The sequence below is a fragment of the Loxodonta africana genome, chromosome 3 (assembly GCF_030014295.1).
Source record: "Loxodonta africana isolate mLoxAfr1 chromosome 3, mLoxAfr1.hap2, whole genome shotgun sequence".
Lineage (NCBI taxonomy): Eukaryota > Metazoa > Chordata > Mammalia > Proboscidea > Elephantidae > Loxodonta > Loxodonta africana.
The window spans coordinates 26239097-26257186 of NC_087344.1; the positions used below are offsets into that span (position 1 = coordinate 26239097).

The window sequence follows — 18090 nt, forward strand, 5'->3', positions numbered from 1 at the left end:
GTCAGCACAACTGGACGAAAGCAAAAGGTAAGAAGTTTCCTGGACACATCCAAACATTTTGAGGAACAGAGTGGCTAGGGGCTAGTGTCTGGGGACCATAATTTAGGGGGACATCTAGATAAACAGACATAGCAGTTTATTAAGAAAATGTTCTGCATCCCACTTTGGTGAGTGGCATCTGGGGTCCTAAAAGCTTGTGAGCGATCACCTAAGATGCATCATTGGCCTCATCCCACTTGGAGCAAAGGAGAATGAAGAAAACCAAAGACAGGGTGCCCAGCTATAACCAATGAATGCCCTGACAGGAACACAACAGAGAAACTCCAAGGGAGCAGGAGAGCAGTGGGATGCAGACCTCAAATTCTCGTAAAAAGACCACACTTAATGCTTTGACTGAGACTAGAAGGACCCCGGAGGTCATGGTTCCCAGACGTTCTGTTGGCACACGACAGGAACCATTCCCAAAGCCAACTATTCAGACAGGGATTGGACTGGACTATGCAATAGAAAAAGATACTGGTGAAGAATGAGCTTCTTGGCTCAAGTAGACACATGAGACTATGTGGCCAGCTCCTGTCTGGAGGGAAGATGAGAGGGCAGGGGGGTCAGAAGCTGGGTGAATGGATATGAAAATAGAGAGTGGAGAGAAGGAGTATGCTGTCTCATTATGGGGAGAGCAATTAGGAGTACACAGCAAGGTACATATACATTTTTGTATGGGAGACTGACCTGATTTGTAAACTTTCACTTAAAGCACAATAAAAATTAAAAAAGAAAGAAAGAAAGAAAACCAAAGGCACAAGGAAAATATCAGCCCAAGAGACAGAAAGGGCCACATAAACTAGAGACTCCACCAGCCTGTGACCAGAACTAGATGGTGCCTGGCTACCACCAATGACCACCCTGAAAAGGGAACACAACATAGGATCCTGGACGGAGCAGGAGAAAAGTACGGAGCAGAACTCAAATTCACTTAAAAAGATGAGGCTTAATGGTCTGACAGAGACTGGAGGAATCCCCACAACTATGGCCCCTGGATGCTCTGTTATCCCAGAACTGAAACCATTCCTGAAGCCCATTCTTCAAAGGTTAGACAGTACTATAAAACAAAAACTAACACACGTGAGGTGTGTGCTTCTTAGTTCAACCAGATACACGAGACCAAATGGGCAGCTCCTGTCCAAAGGCAGGACAAGAAGGCAGGAAGGGACAGGAACTGGTTGAACAGACACAGGGAACCTGGGGTGGAAAGGAGGAGTGTGCTGTAACATCGCGGGGATTGCAACTAATGTCACAAAACAATAGGTGTTTATCTTTTTGTATGAGAAATTAACTTGAGCTGTAAACTTCCACATAAAGCATAACTAAAAAAAAAAAGGCCAATACCAATTTCGGCCATTAATGCCTAGGATATTGATTTCCATGCATTCCATTTCATTTTTGACTTCCAATTTTTCTAGATTCATACTTCATACATTCCACATTTCGATATTTAATGGATGTCTGCAGCGGTTTCTTCTCATTTTGAGTCATGCCACATTAGCAAACGGAGGTCCCGAAAGCTTGACTCCATCCACGTTATTAAGGTTGACTCTACTTTGAGGATGCAGCTCTTCCCCAGTCGTATTCTGAGTGCCTTCCAATCTGAAAGGCATACCTTCTGGCACTGTATCAGACAAAATATTCGGCCGCTATTCTTAAGTTTTTCACTGGCCAATTTTTCAGAAGTAGACTGCCACGTCCTCCTTCCTAGTCTGTCTTAATCTGGAAGCGCTGATGAAACGCATCCACCAAAGGTGAGCCTCCTAGTATTTGAAATTTCAGTGGCAAAGCTTCCAGTATCACAGCAGCACAGAAGCCACCACTGTACTAGAAACTGACAGACACATGGTGGCTTCTGTCACTAGGGAATTGCAAACTGAAACAGTAAGACGCCACTACCTATGTATGTAGTCCTATAAGGTTGCTGTGAGTCAGAATCGACTCGACAGCACCGGGTTTGGTTTTTACCTATGTTTTTATGTATGTACCTAACGTGTAATCAGGGTTGGAGGAAGACTCATTAACAACCTGTGATAAGCAGATGACACAATCTTGCTTGCTGAAAGTGAAGAGGACTTGAAATAATTACTGATAAAGATCAAAGACTACAGCCTTCAGTATGGATTACACTTCAACATCAAGAAAACAAAAATCCTCACAACTCGACCAATAAGCAACATCACGATAAATGGAGAAAAGATTGAAGTTGTCAAGGATTTCATTTTCCCTGGATCCACAATGAACGTCCATGGAAGCAGCAGTCAAGAAATCTAAATGATGTGTTGCACTGGGCGAATCTGCTGCAAAAGATCTCTTTAAAGTGTTAAAAAGCAAAGATAACACCTTGAGGATTAAGGTGCGTCTGACCCAAGCCATGGTATTTTCAACAGTCTCACATGCATGCAAAAGCTGGACAATGAATAAGGAAGACAAAGAAGATCTGATGCCTTTCAGTTATGGTGCTGGTGAAGAATACTGAAGACACCATGAACTGCCAGAAGAACAAAGAAATCTGTCTTGGAAGAAGTACAACCAGACTGCTCCTTATAAGCAAGAATAGAGAGACTTCATCTCATATACTTCAGACATGGTATCAGGAGGGACCAGTCCCCAGAGAAGGACATCATGCTTGGTAAAGTCGGGGTCAGTGAAAGAGAAGAGGACCCTTAACGACACTGATTGACACAGTGGCTACAGCAATGGGCTCAAGCACAGCAATGGCTGTTAGGATGGCGCAGGACGGCACAGTGTTCCATTCTGTTGTACACAGGGTCGCTGTGAGTCAGAACTGATTTGACGGTACCTAACCACCACCACCTATGTATTAAAAAAAAAAAAATTATTAGAATGGTTAAAATCTAAACCACTGATAACACCAAAAGCAGTTGAGGATGTGGAGCAACAGGAACTCAGTTATTGGGTGGGAAGGCAAAATAATACAGCTACTTTGGAAAACAGTTTGGCAGTTCCTTACAAAACTGAACATACTCTTACCATGTTGTTTAAAGAAGTTTTCTGTAGATTTGCTCAATGCAATTTGTCATTTGATTTCTTGGCTGTTGTTTCTATTGGGTGTTGTTTGTGGATCCAAGTAAAATGAAATTCCTGAAAACGTCAATCTTTTCTCTGTTGATCATGATGTTGCTTATTGGTCCAGCTGTGATGATTTTTCTTTTATGTTGAGGTGTAATCCACACTGAGGCTGTAGTCTTTGACTTTCATCAGTAAGTGGTTCAAGTCCTCTTCACTTGCAGCAAGCAAGGTTGTGTCATCTTCATATTGCAGGTTGTTAATGAGTCTTACGATATGACCCAGCAACTGCACTCTGTAGTATCTATCCAAATGAGTCGAAAACATTTTTTCCACATAAAAGCTGGCATACAAATGTTTATAGCAGCTTTGTTCATAACTGCCAAAAATTGGAAGCAACCAAGATGTCCTTCAATAGTAAAGGGGTAAGCAAACTGTGGTACGTCCATGTTGTTCTTGCTATTAGTTGCTGTGTTGCTGTAACGGAAATATCACAAGTGGATGGTTTCAACAAACTGAAGTTTATTATCTTACAGTCTAGTAGGCTAGAAGTCCAAATTCAGGGCATCAGCTCCAGGGAAAGGCTTCCTCTCTGCTGGCTCTGGAGGAAGGTCCTTGTCATCAATCTTTCCCTGGTTTAGGGGCTTCTCAGGTGCCAAAACCCAGGTCCAAAGGATGTGCTCTGCTCCCAGCACTAGTTTCTTGCTGGTATGAGGTCCCCTGTCTCTGCTTGCTTCCCTTTCCTTTTATCTCTTACAAGATACAAGGTGGTACAGGCCACACCCCAGGGAAACTCCCTTTACATTGGATCTGGGATGTTACCTTAGTAAGAGTGTTACAATCCCACCCTAATACTCTTTAACATAATCTAATCGTGCCTCATAAACCACAGGCAGAGATTAGGATTTACAGCACATAGGAAAATTACAATCACAAAATGGAAGACAACCACACAAAATGGGGAGTCATGGCCTAGCCAAACTGATAGAATCGGGGGTCACAATTCAATCCATGACAGTTCCATCAAAAGTCAGCCACCAACTCATGGCAACCCCATGCACAAGGGGATCGGACTGATGTAAACCATAGGGATGTCACTGGCTTAATTTTTGTAAGTAGACAACCAGGCCTTTCTATCTACTTTGTCTTGGTATGGACATTCCACTGAAATCTGTTCAGCATCACAAAAATATAAAAGCCTCTACTGACAGATGAGTGGTGGCTGCACCTGGGGTGCGCTGGCCAGGAAATCAAACCTGGGTCTCTGATATGGAAGGCAAGAATTCTACCACTGAATGACAGTGAATCTATACATTGGAATATTATTCACCAATAAAAAGAAATGAGCTATCGAGTCACAAAAAGACATGGCAAAACCTTAAATGAATATTGTTAAGTAAAAGCAGCCAATTTAAAAAGGCTACATACTATATGACTCCAACTCTATAACATTCTGGAAAAGGCTAAACTATAGAGATAGTTAAAAAATATTAGTGGTTGCAGGGTTTCAGGGGAAGGGGTAAATACGTCGAGCATAAAAGATTTTCAGGGCATTGAAATTATTCTGTACAATACTGTAATTATTCTGTACAATACAAAAATGCATATTACGCCATTTGTTAAAACCCATAAAGTGTACAACATAAAGAGGACACCCTAATGTGAACTATGGCCTTCAGTTGTTGATAATGTATCAATATTGGATGATCAATTGTAACAACTGTAGCAAACTAATGCAAGATGTTATAATAGAGAATACTGAAGAGGGGCAGGAGGATGTAGGGGCACATGGGAACTCTGTTCCACTCCATCCTTCTGTATAAACACAAAACTGCTTTAAAAAATAAACTCTATTAAAAAAAAAAGTAGAATGAATAGAAAATCAGGTAAGCTAAAATATGTGTAAGACACTCTTCTATATAATTGGGATGTATCAATGACAAACAAAGCTCTCTAAGAGTTGGGGAATCTGAAATCAACGACCCGACGTTAAATCATATATCTTATGTAAATGTGATAAGTATGATTGAGAAAAACTAGAGCAGGATCCAGATTATGGACAGTGCTGACAATGCAAGCAGTAATATTAATTAGGCTATTCAGAGTAGACTTCATTAAAAAGAAAGATTTGAGCTAAGATCGAGGGATGCAAAGGAATTACCAAAGGAATATCTGAGAAGAGATTGTTCCAGGAAGAGGAAACAGCCTTCATTAAAAATAATAATAATAAAAAATTTATAAGGAAGTGCAAATGTCCACAAAGAGCCAAGATAGAGGAATAAGGCACAGGGGCTTGTCCAAAAATATCATATGTAACATTATATTTTTCTATATTTATTTTGTAAATAAAGCTGTACCCACCCAGCTGCTAACTGAAAAATCAATAGTTCAAACCAGTCACTCCATGGGAGAAAGATGTGGCAGTCTGCTTCCATAAAGATCACAGCCTTGGAAACCCTATGGGGCAGTTCTACTCTGTCCTGTAGGGTTGCTATGAGTTAGAAACGACTGGATGGCAAAGATTCGTATACTATAGTGTAGTATCAGTATAGTATCAGCACAGGAATATACAAAGAGACCAATGCGGAGGAAAAAAAAATTTCCTAGAAAAGTACCCAGCAAGCACTGTAGGACAGAGATAGAAAGAAGACACTTTAATATGTAGGTAGTATCAACTAATTACCTAACTGGAATAGTAAATCTATTCTGATGTGCTCCATAGGTCCCTGGATAGCACAGTTTACATTCAACTAGTAACCTAATGACTGGAGATTTGAATCCACCAGCGGCATCACTAAAGAAAGGCCTGTTGATCCGATGCCATGAAGATTACAGTCAAAAAAACATTACAGAACAGTTTTTCTGTAACACGGGGGGTCACCATGAGTCAGAATCATCATAATGACAACGGGTTTGGTTTATGTATTCCATATGCGAAAATTAATTCCAGGGAGGGAGAGAGCGGGCTGTCTCATTAGGGGGAGAGTAATTGGGAGTGTGTAGCAAGGTGCATATGGGTTTTTGTGTGAGAGACTGATTTGATTTGTAAACTTTCACTTAAAGCACAATAAAAATTATTAAAAAAAAAATTAATTCCAGGTAGATTAGGTTTAAATACGAAAATGAAAAATTATACTTTCAAAAGTTATAAGCAAATGAACTAATGACACCAGAATAGAGGGAAAAAGTTCTGAAATAAGAAGAGTAAGACATAAAGAATCAGTTTGACAAATTCAACTGTATTAAAATATACAATTGTTCATCAAAAGGCAGGAAAATGCTTGAAAAGATAAGTTACATACTAAGAGAAAAATTTCCAAAGTTTATAAAGAAGACCTAAAATGTCATAGAAATATAAATTAACAATCGGAAAATATGCACAGCCTTGTCAGTAATGGAGCACTGTAAGGTAACTGCAGAATAAAATCAAAATAAGATACGATCCCATACTCTTTAAAAGAGCAAAAATTAATTGGAAAACTCTTATGGTTGGAAAGCAGATGGAACAAATAAACTACATACGCATACTTTGTGGGAGGGAAAATTTGTAAAATGCACCAGTATCTCTTGTAAATTTGAACCTGGCTATGATCTGCAACTCAGCAATTTCCCCTCACTGGAGATTTATTATGCAAGAGCACGTGGAACCTGGAAAGAGAATGAACAGAAGAGCAGCAACCTTCCCAAGAGCAAAGCTTACACTCAGTCACCCAAATTCTGTAAGCCCTACAATGGATAGGTAAACTGCGGCCCATTCATACAATGGGAAGATGCATACATAGGCACATGGATAGACTAGAGCTACAGACATCAACACGTATGAGGCTAAAAGCATCCTGAGGAAAACAAGTCAGTCGAAGAACTCAGAGTACAGACTGAATTTACAAAAATCTCAAACGAGGCAAAAGTAAACAATATAGAGTTTACAGGGCTAAGACTTGGGTGGTAAACATATGATAATAGAGATAATAATGGTAATAAAATAAGCTACAATACAGGTATTAATAATCTCCAAGCAGGAGGAGATGCGATCAGGGCAGGACACACTGAGAGGCCATAAAAACTGACCAAGGTCTATCTATTATCAGGAATTTACCCAGTCCCAGTGCCGTTGAGTTGATTCTGACTCAGAATTTAGATTAGTATTATTTAAACTATACAAAAAAGTTTACACACTCCTGATTTATGATATAGTAGACAAGAAAAAGTTTAAAGGATTATATAAAACTTGAAAGAAATGTAATTTGCATATATTAATTTTAAAAAGTCAGGTGAAAACCTCTTCTTTTTGACTTGTCTTAGTTCAGAACGACTTTTATACCTAAACTTTTGATGCCTGCATATTAAAAATTTACAATTCTATTCACTAGAGCAAGCTTTGTAAAAACAAAATATTGGAAACAATACAAGTGTCCATTCATGGCAATATGGTCAAAAACAACAAAACTAAGATCAACCTTATACAGTATTACAGAGTTTTATAAGAATTTAGATTTAAGTTCACTATGTATGGTTATGGAAACCCTGGTGGCGTAGTGGTTAAGTGCTACGGCTGCTAACCAAGAGGTGGGCAGTTCGAATCCACCAGGTGCTCCTTGGAAACTCTATGGGGTAGTTCTAATCTGTTCTATAGGGTCACTATGAGTCGGAATCGACTCGACGGCAGTGGGTTTGGTTTGGTTTTCTATGTATGGTTATAAGGAGCCTGGGTGGCACAGTAGTTAAAGCACTCTGCTGCTAACCGAAAGGTGGGCGGTTCATACCCACTAGCCACTCTGCGGGAGAAAGACGTGGAGTCTGCTTCTGTAAAGATATACAACCTTGGAAACTCTATGTGGCAGTTCTACTCCGTCCTACTGGGTCACTATGAGTTGGAATCAACTCAATGGCAACAGGTTTATGTATGGTTATAAAAAGATCTCCAGGATAATTTCATTAAAAAGCAAGCGTAAATTCCATGCTACCTCTTGATTTACAAAACTGTTGTTGTTGGGTGCCATCCAGGGAAATAAATAAAAATTTCTATTCATATTTGTTTGCTTTTACAAAAAGAAAACACTGCAAGAAGCTTAAAAAAGTGATTTCCCCCCAATGCCTTCAAGTCAATTCAACTCATAGTGGCCCTACAGGACAGAGCAGAACTGCTCCATTGGGTTTCCTGGGCTGAAACCTTTATGGGAACAGATCACCACATCCTTCTTCAAGGGAGTGGCTGGCGGGTTTGAACTGCCAACCTTGAGGTTAGCAGCCAAGCATTTAACCACTGTGCCACCAGGGCTCCTCAGAAAGTGACACTGCTGGTTATCTAAAGGTGGCTGGTGGAGGACGAATGTGCTGGGTGATGGGTGGGGACAACAGGAGGAAGAAGTCTTCACAAAGTATACTTTTTATTAAGTTCATACTGAGTTTTGAACTTTGAAGGTATTACCTATTGAAATAATATAAGTAACACTAAATTGTACTTTTAAACGTGATATAATTCATACGAGATATTTAAGGTTTTTACTAGGGATGTTTATTTGCAATTATAAAACATTTAAAACTGAACTAGGACCTAACAGTTATTCCACGGTCTAACAGAAAAATGCAAAATCAGAAAAATGTAAATTAGAGTTTTTTTTCTAAACACAGTGACCAGGGATATCAGAGTCTGTACTTTTTCTGAGAAGCCTGGCGGCACAACTGTTAAGCGCTCTTAAACTCTCAGCTGCTAACCAAAAGACTGGCGGTTCAACCCCACCCAACAGCTCTGCAGGAGTAAGACATGGTGATCTGCTTCCATAAAGATTACAGCCTAGAAAACTCTGCGGGACGGTTCTACTCCGTCACACGGGGTCACCATGAGTCAGAAACTGACTCAGTGGTGCCTAACAATAACAACAAATGCCATTTTATCTCAGCCAAGAGAATGTTTTTAAAATGGCTAAAATATTTAACACAAGATTTATATCCGTTAAAATAAAAAATTCTCAGTAGAGACATACAAATTCACGTAGAAATGTTTGCTGTGGAAACCGTAAACTCAAGAACTTAAATACACTCATCTCACATAATGAGCTTCTCTAGTAAAAAACCTAGTGCTGTCGAGTCGATTCCGACTCGTAGCGACCCTACAGGACAGAGTAGAGCTGCCCCATAGAGTTTCCAAGGAGCGCCTGGAAAGGAGCTCCTAGTAAAAAAAGAACACTTTAATTTTAGCTTCTAATTCAAGACTGAGGAGAGTAGCCCAAAATTGTAGAGATTTAATACCAAGATGCAATCGATATGGAAGACTAAAGAAGAATTAACCCTCTGAATTATGGTGTTGGCAGAGAATACTGAATATACAATGGACTGCTGGAAGAACGAACAAATCTCTCCAGGAAGAGGTATAGCCAGAATGCTCCTTAGAAGCAAGAATCGTCAGACTTTGTCTCCCGTACTTTGTTATCAAGAGGGAGCAGTCCCCAGAAAAGGACATCATGCTTGATAAAGTAGAGGGTCAGTGAAAAAGAAGAAGACCCTCAATGAAGTGGATAGACAAAGTAGCCGCAAAAATGAGCTTAAATATAGCAACGACTGTGAGGATGGCACAGGGCTGGGCGGTGCTTAGTTCTGTTGTACACAGGGTCATTACGAGTTGGAACCAACTCAACAACACCGAACAATACTAGCTCTAGACATAAATAGCTGGGGGGACAAGGACTGGATTGGGGAATCATGCTTCTTACACACCTGAAAGCCTCAAGAGAAAGCACTCCCCACTGGAAAAAAGGAGGGGTCTAGAGATCCCACACAGGATCCAGGTGGACTCACTGTCCCCAGCCTCATTCCTTTGGTGAGATCAGGAGAGTACTACCACCACCTTGGATCCCACAGAGTCAGGGATCTTCAGCTACTCTCTTCCCCATTCTTTATTCCATCACACAGTGTGAGAGGTGGAGCATAGTCTCAGAACTACACAGAAATGGCTCCAGTGCCTGGGAAATGCCAAGAAAATTGTTTGCAGTGATGGGACAAGGATGGCCCTGGAGGGCCTGGGGCTCAGCCTCCGCAGCCAGAGCTGCTCCATCTTCAGGCTCTGCTCAGGAGACTGTCATTCAACACAAAGCACCAAGGCCCACGGTGGGAATGTTAATGCCCCATAGTGCCAGTTTTGAGAATCACATACAGAAGGTGACCCCAGTCATCGAAGGCTTGAAAACCCACATATGCATAAATGAAGGGCCTAGTGACAGCGGAAGAGGGCATTGGGATGCCTTTTTGTGTTCAGTCCCTTGGCCTCCTCTGCCACCTTTTAATCTCACTAAACTACCACAGGTCTGGAGTACACAGCTGGTCCCCAAACAATTCATATCTAACCTTTACCCCTTACAGTAAGAATAACCCAGTTCTCTGTGATACTCACCATTTCCTTGCTCCAGCTTCTAGAAGTCTAATTAAATGTCCTCTCCAAGCCCAAGAAGCCACTGAGAAGGATTCTAAGAGGGATGGAACTGGAAGCAGGGCCACTAGGCAGCCTGGAGGCAGATGAATAATGTTTGGTTCACACACCAACCAGGGCAGTTGAAATCCTTACTTGTGACTACATGGATATGGGAGATTGTCTCCCAGGAACTCTAACTGCCTAGACTGGACTAGTTCTCTCTGTGCCATACCTGGGATCTGAAATGGAAGAAGGATGGGAAGGAAACAGTGTTGAGTAACCAGTAAGTGACAGGTTCTTGGCCTTCAGCTCTTTCCCTGGGCAGGGATTCCTCCCAGCCACACTGAGGGTATTTGCATTTAAGGCAGAACAGGCTTCAGCCCTCCAGAGCACGTACCTGCACTCTTCCCGCTGCTCCACAGGTCTCTTCCTTCTGGCAACAAGGTAACAGATGGTGGAATTTAATCACACCAGAACATCAGGGGCACCAAGGCCTGGACAGGCTACAAAATTTGAACCTGATTTCCTCCAGGAATTCAGGGGTCCAAGGTTGAGGTTGTGAGTTCACCTATATAACTTTACCTTTTTTTGATCAACATACATACTTTGATATCAACATGGGTGCTTTTCAGGGAGAATATATTTTTCGAGTTTGGTCAATACCTTGTCATGCATCATTGATTTTTTTATTACATGCACTTAAAACACTTCTCTTGTGCTTTGCATTTTCTTACTAATTTTCATTTCATTTCTAGCATTGTAATATATGACCGGTATTTCTCCTGTTGATTTTGCAATTAACACCTCTCTCCCACACACTTTTCTTTTCCCCTTGGCTTACTGCCCATGACTCCACCAGTCGCCAAGCTTTCTGTAAATCTGGGAGGATTCCTGACACTTTCTCTTTCAACATTATAATAAATCGATCAACCAATAAATCAGAAAAAGAGTAAGTATTTTTTAAGGGGCAGCCTCCTGTCTCTGTTCTTGTAACTTCTCACCCTGCTTCTCCACCCAGCTGACTTCTACTCTTTTATTTCTTGATCTCAGTATAAACGTTCTCTCTCACATAATCTTTGTACCAGAGTCTCCCCTTTCGGCATCATTCTTGCTTTTATTATTTTCTGTAGCTGCTGTGCTGTGTTGTTAGGTGCTATCAAGTCAGTTCTGACTCTTAGTGACCCTATGTACAAAAGAACAAAAACACTGCCCGCTCCTGTGCCATCATCACAATTGTTGTCATGTTTCAGCTTACTGTTGCAGCCACGGTGTCAACCCATCTCATTGAGGGTCCTCCTCTTTTTCGATGAACCTCTGCCTTACCAGGCATGAAGTCCTTCTCCAGGAACTGGTCTCTCCTGATGTCCCAAATGCATGAGACAAAACCTCACCATTCTCTCTTCCAAGGAGTGTTCTGGCTGCATTCTTCCAAGACAGACTTGTTTGTTATTCTGGCAGCCCATGATATATTCAATATTCTTCACCAACACCATAATTTAAAGATGTCAGTTCTTTTCGGTCTTCCTTATTCATTGTCCAGCTTTTGCACGCATATGAGGTGACTGAAAATATGATGGCTTGGGTCAGGTGCGCCTCAGTCCTCAAAGTGACATTTTCGCTTTTTAACGCTTTAAAGAGGTCTTTCGAAGCAGATTTGCCCAATGCAATACATCCTTTGATTTCTTGACTGCTGCTTCCATGGGCATTGATTGTGGTTCCAAGTAAAATGAAATTGTTGACAATTTCAACATTTTCTCCCTTAATCTTGATGTGGCTGACTGGCCCAGTTGTGAGGATTTTTGTTTTCTTTACGTTGAGGTGTAAGCTCTACTGAAGGCTGTAGTCTTTGACCTTCATCAGTAAGTGCTTAAAGTCCTCTTCACTTTCAGCAAGCAAGACTGTGTCACCTGCATATGGCAAGTTCTTAATTAGTCTTCCTCCAGCCCCAAACTGCGTTCTTCTTCATACAGTCCAGCTTCTCGGTTTATCTACTCAGCATACAGACTGATTAAGTATGGTGAAAGGATACAACCCCAACACACACCTTTCCAGATTTTAAAACATGCAGTATCCCCTTGATCTGTTTGAAGGACTGTCTGTTGTTCTATACATAGGTACCACATGAGCACACCGAAGTGTTCTGGAATTCCCATTCTTCGCAACTTTATCCATAATTTCTTATGATCCACAAAGCTGAATGCCTTGGTATGGTCAATAAAACACAGTAAACATCTTTCTAGTATACTCTCCTTTCAGCCAAGATCCATCTGACAACAGCAGTAATACCCCTCATTCCACGTCCACTTCTGAATCTAGCTTGAATTTCTGGCAGTTTCCCATCAATGTAATTTTCTGTAATGTTGTTGCTAAGCGCTGTCGAGTTGGTTCCAACTCATACTCATAGCAACACTACATACAACAGAACAAAAACACTGCCCAGTCCCGTGCCATCCTCACAATTGTTGTTATGCTTGAGTCCATTGTTGGAGCCACTGTGTCAATCCATCTTGCAGTGGGTCTTCCTCTTTTTCACTGACCCTCTACTTTATCAAGCATGATGTCCTTTTCTAGGGACTGATCCCTCCTGATAACATGTTCAAAGTATGTGAGAACAAGTCCTGCCATCCTTGCTTCTAATGAGCATTCTGGCTGTACTTCTTCCAAGACAGGTTTGTTCATTCTTACAGCAGTCCATGGTATATTCAATATTCTTGGCCAACACTATAATTCAAAGGCATCAATTCTTCTTCAGTCTTCCTTATTCATTGTCTAGCTTTCACATGCATATGAGTTCACTGAAAACACCATGGCTTGGGTCAGGTGCACTTTAGTCCTTAAAGTGACATCTTTGCTATTATACACCTTAAAGAGCTCTTTTGCAGCAGATTTGTCCAATGCGATGCGTCATTTGATTTCTTGACTGCTGTTTCCACGGGTGTTGGTTGTGGGACCAAGTAAAATTAAATCCCTGAAAACTTCAATCTCTTCTCCGTTTATCGTGATGGTGCTTATTGATCCAGTTGTGAGAATTTTTTTTTTTTTATGTTGAGGTGTAATCCATACCGAAGGCTGTGGTCTTTGATCTTCATCAGTTAAGTGCAAGTCCTCTTCACTTTCAGCAAGCAAGACTGTGTCATCTGCATATCGCAGATTGTTAATGAGTCTTCTTCCAATCCTGATGCTCTGTTCTTCTTCATATAGTTCAGCTTCTCGGATTATTTGCTCAGTATACAGATTGAATAACTATGGTGAAAGGATACAACCCTGACGCATACCTTTCCTGACTTTAAATCACACAGTATCCCCTCGTTCTGTTCAAACAACTGCTTCTTGGTCTACATACAGGTTTCTCATGAGCACAATTAAGTATTCTGCAATTCCCATTCTTCACAACGTTATCCACAATTTGTTCTGATCCCCACACTCCAATGCCTTTGTATAGTCAATAAAACACAGGTAAATATCTTTCTGGTATTCTCTGCTTAATAGCCATGATCCATCTGACATCAGCAATGGTATCCCTTGTTCCATACGCCTCTTCTGAATCCAGCTTGAATCTGGCAGTTTCCTGTACATGTACTGTGGCAACTGCTTTTGAATAATCTTCAGCAAATTTTGCTTGGGTGTGATATTAATGACGTTGCTTGATAACGTCCACCTTCTGTTGAATCACCTTTCTTTGGAATGGGTGCAAATAGGGATCTCTTTCAGTCGGTTTGCCAGCTAGCTGTTTTCCAAATTTCTTGGCATAGACGAATGAGCACTTCCAGCATTACATCCATTTGTTGAAACATCTCAATTGATACTCCATCAATTCCTGGAGGCTTGTTTTTCATCAAGATCTTCAATGCTGCTCGGACCTCTTCCTTCAGTACCATCGGTTCTTGATCCTATGTCGTCTCCAGAAACGGCTGAATGTTGATCAAATTTTTGGTACAGTGACCTTGTGTATTCCTTCCATCTTTTGATGTTTCCTGCATCTTCAATACTTTCCTGCTAGAATTCTTCAATAGCAACTCGAGGACTGAATTTTTTCTTCCATTCTTTCAGCTTGCAAAATGCCAAGCGTGTTCTTCCCTTTTGGTTTCCTATCTCCAGGTCTTCGCACATGTCATTATAATACTTTACTCTGTCTTCTCGAACCACCCTTTGAAATCTTCTGTTCAGTTCTTTTACTTCATCATTTCTCCCTTTCACTTTAACTACTCTATGTTCAAAAGCAACTTTTAGAGTCTCTTCTGGCATCCATTTTGGACTTTTCTTTATTTCCTGTCTTTAATTTTCTGTAATAGCACTCTCTAATGTGAATTCACATCCTTATTTCTATACTTATTATTTTCAGTATACATTGGAAGCTTATCAGATATGTAGCCTCTGAAGCCCCACTCCAGACCTGCTAAATCAACATCCACATTTTAACAAGATTCCCAGGTTATCCACATCTACATTCCAGTTTGAGCAGCACTCACTGCTCTAGAGCCTATAACTAAAGGAATGAACATTCTATCAACCGATGCCCTTTGAACCATCTACATTATATCATTTCACTATCTTCCTGATCCACAGCCAACCTCCATGTCTAAGCACTTCAATCTTTCTTAACTTGTTCACAACAAGCTCGTGCTTAACATCATTCATAGTTTTCTTTTCCAAAATCTATTTGCAGTACAGGAATTGGAGTTTTCTGTTTTAAACCACAAACGTACATTCATCTCTGCATAATGCTTGTCAGTGGCTGTCCACTGGCCTATAAAAAAGCACAGAACAGTCAGCATGGTTCTGAACACGTTGCCATTGCCTCCTCCAGTCTGACTTACATCCCGCCTCAGGAATTTTTTTCTCAACTGAAATACCCTCTCCACCCTCACCCCTCCCACCTGCTATAAAACCCCCTCAACCATGTATGCAGCTAAATCCCACTTAAATAATTTTACCCATCTAGCTGTCTAGCCTGAGTCTAAGGTTGGTTCCTTTTACTAAAAAAAAAAAAAAAGATATAGGCCGTCAAATGTCCCTGACTCTTCATTATTTAAAATTGTCTCCCATGCTAGACTGTCACTCTCTGAGAAGGTGACATGTGAAAATGAATCCTGAATTATGAGAATTATGGGATTCCTGTGGTAAAAGATTTTCCCCTAGTTAGAGGAAATTATTTGGTGCAAAGGCAGATTGGCAGGGAAAACCTTCATCTTTGAAAAAGTTTTTTTCTTCATCATGTTACAGATGCCAAACACAGTATTATTCATCACTTTAAGCTTAACTACTTCATGCGCAAAATTACTTACTATAAATCATGACTTCCTAATATTTGCACATTTCACATTTATGTAAGCAAGAGTACTTTGCAAAATAATTATTACAAATGATGAGGTACTTTTTGCAACACTGTAGTGTTACTGACCTTCTGGGATTTAATTATTTTGATTAGTGTCATTACATATGCCTGGCATTTTGCCCTCATTCCTAATATTCACTGCTCTGACACTGGGAATATGCACGGCATTTGTTCCAAGAAACCTTAACCCTATTAAGAAATGTGGCTCTTTGGTAGAGCTTGTGCCTGAATCACCAGCATCCAATCCTGTCTAAGCTAAGCCTTAAGATCTTAGCAAAACACTGGGTGTGATCTCTACCAATCGCTCCTCGTCTGTATTAAGCATGTTCAGCTACATCACATTTTACATCGGACCAACTATGGTTGGCCATATCGTTTCTGACAAAATCGTGACAAAAATTTCTGCCTTTCAGCCAAAAATATTCCTTGAAATATGCCTCTCACTACATATTTTCCTCCCAAAAGTGGGATAGATATGGTCCTAAATGCACGTACTAGTCCCAGCTCACGGTTTTTAATTCATGTCCTAAAAAAAAAAAAAAAAAAAATTTTTTTTTTTTTTTTAAACAACTTATAGCCACTAAAGTAGGGGGAGGGTGGATATATTCCTCACCACAATCTTACTCAAAAGTCCTGCCCTGATGAACCACTGAAAACCAGGGGGAGCACGGTCAACGGAAGACTGGAGCAGGTCAGAGCAGGCTAACTACTCTGGTCTTAAATGAAGATCAAACTCTACTTTTCTCACAAACTCCTGGGTGAAGTGCTGCTGCTGGACTGAGAAGCACACTTTTGCTTAGCGAGGATTTACACGATTTTACCTGTCACTGCACCGAGACCCAGGTCCAGTCCACCACTCTGCCTTCCCAATTCCGGAATCGCATAAAGCAGCCGCGGATCAGGCGCGCACGGGCGCGTGGGCTGGGCTTTCGGAGGAGGCAGCAGCGGCAACACGAAAGCGACGGCGGCGGTTAACAAGAAAGCGACGGCGGCGGCGGCGGCGGCGGCGGCGGCAGAAGGGCCCAGGCACACTTCGGCTACAGAATGTCGCGCGGCTGGAGCTGGCCAGGGAGGGCGGAGAGGCCAGGACCAGTAGGACAGCTGGAGTAGTGCCCTTAGCCCCGCGGGCTGCCCCTGCTGCTGGACCAGGCTGGCCCAGAAACACGCAGAACATCCCGCACAGAAGCCGGAGCGCGACCAAACATGGCCGGCGAGTCGTGCAAGGCACTTCCGCTTCCGGTCTGTGGGACTTCAGATTTGGGGACTTCTATATCCTTCTGATTTTTTAAAATATATATCCATAGGCTTGTGATTTTTTAGTCTTTCTGCTCTACCAGTTTTTCTTTCTATGTACATATTTTGGATTGCTATGACTTCTTGTTGCATTCCCCTTTTATCATGTAATTTCCCTCATTATCTCTGTTAATCTTCATTATAGCCTTCCTCCCTTGCTAACTGTGTCTTTTTCTGAGAGTGGGAAGCCTGGCTCCCAGCTGCACAGACACAGGAACCTCTTCATGGTGTTCCCACAGGGGTCGTCTAGGTAATGCCTTGCACACTGGGGCAGAGATGGAGGGTGGCCCAAGGGGGACAACAGGCAGAGAGGCCTCCAACAGCATTGCCCACACTGCAGCCCTGACAGGACATAGAGTGTCCCTCAGCCATGACCCCAACCCTTGGCAAGAAACCCTCCACACGTGCTCCATCCTGTCCCTGAGCACAGCTTGGCGGGTGCTCTTGAGACACTGAGACAGGACTAGGTTAGAGCAGGGCCGGTTGGGCTCCCCCACCCCTTCCCCCTTTTTGCACATAGTAGGCTGGGAAAAAGACAAGCAGAGCAGAGAGTGGAATAAACAATCTGGCCCACCTCCTGGAGGTCAGAACAGAACACAACACACAGACCTCTGTGAGCAAGAGGTACTGGCTGAGGGGTGCTAAGAACTGAAATGTTGCAAATAAACTGTTAATATAGTTCTTGCAGGACTCCACAGGAGTAGAGGGTGTGCAAAAGAAGTAAAAGGAACCACTGTTTGTCCTTCCCGCGCCGGCCGAAGGGGGCGATGTGACCAAGTGACCCAGTGCGCCTGCGTCACATCCCATAATAAATTATGTCAACAGGAACGGAATTACTTTCATCTTGAAGAAATCCTGCGTGCACACCTGTATTTGCATAACCCAACCCCTTCTCAGGAGACTCCACCCTTTCAACCTCATGAATAAACATCAAAACCCCTCCTCCCCTCATTGTTGAAACACTTAAATACTTGGCTCATAGGCA

General features: G+C 41.8%; 1 protein-coding gene across 2 annotated transcripts in view; it reads right to left on the minus strand.

Annotated features, from left to right (window-relative positions):
- LOC100660584 (zinc finger protein OZF-like) overlaps nt 1-16780 on the minus strand; it is a 50136-nt gene extending 33356 nt beyond the window's left edge. The window contains exons 1-2 of one of the 2 annotated variants that reach the window (XM_023552371.2): nt 16634-16780; nt 10460-10571 (exon numbers count right to left, since the gene is read on the minus strand). In XM_023552371.2, coding sequence (XP_023408139.2) covers nt 10460-10462 — 3 coding nt within the window. In that variant the 5' untranslated portion in view covers nt 10463-10571; nt 16634-16780. Of the gene's footprint in view, nt 1-10459 lie in introns of both variants that reach the window. The other variant, XM_064280738.1, reaches the window with a different exon arrangement.
- Between the last annotated feature and the right edge of the window lie 1310 nt (nt 16781-18090).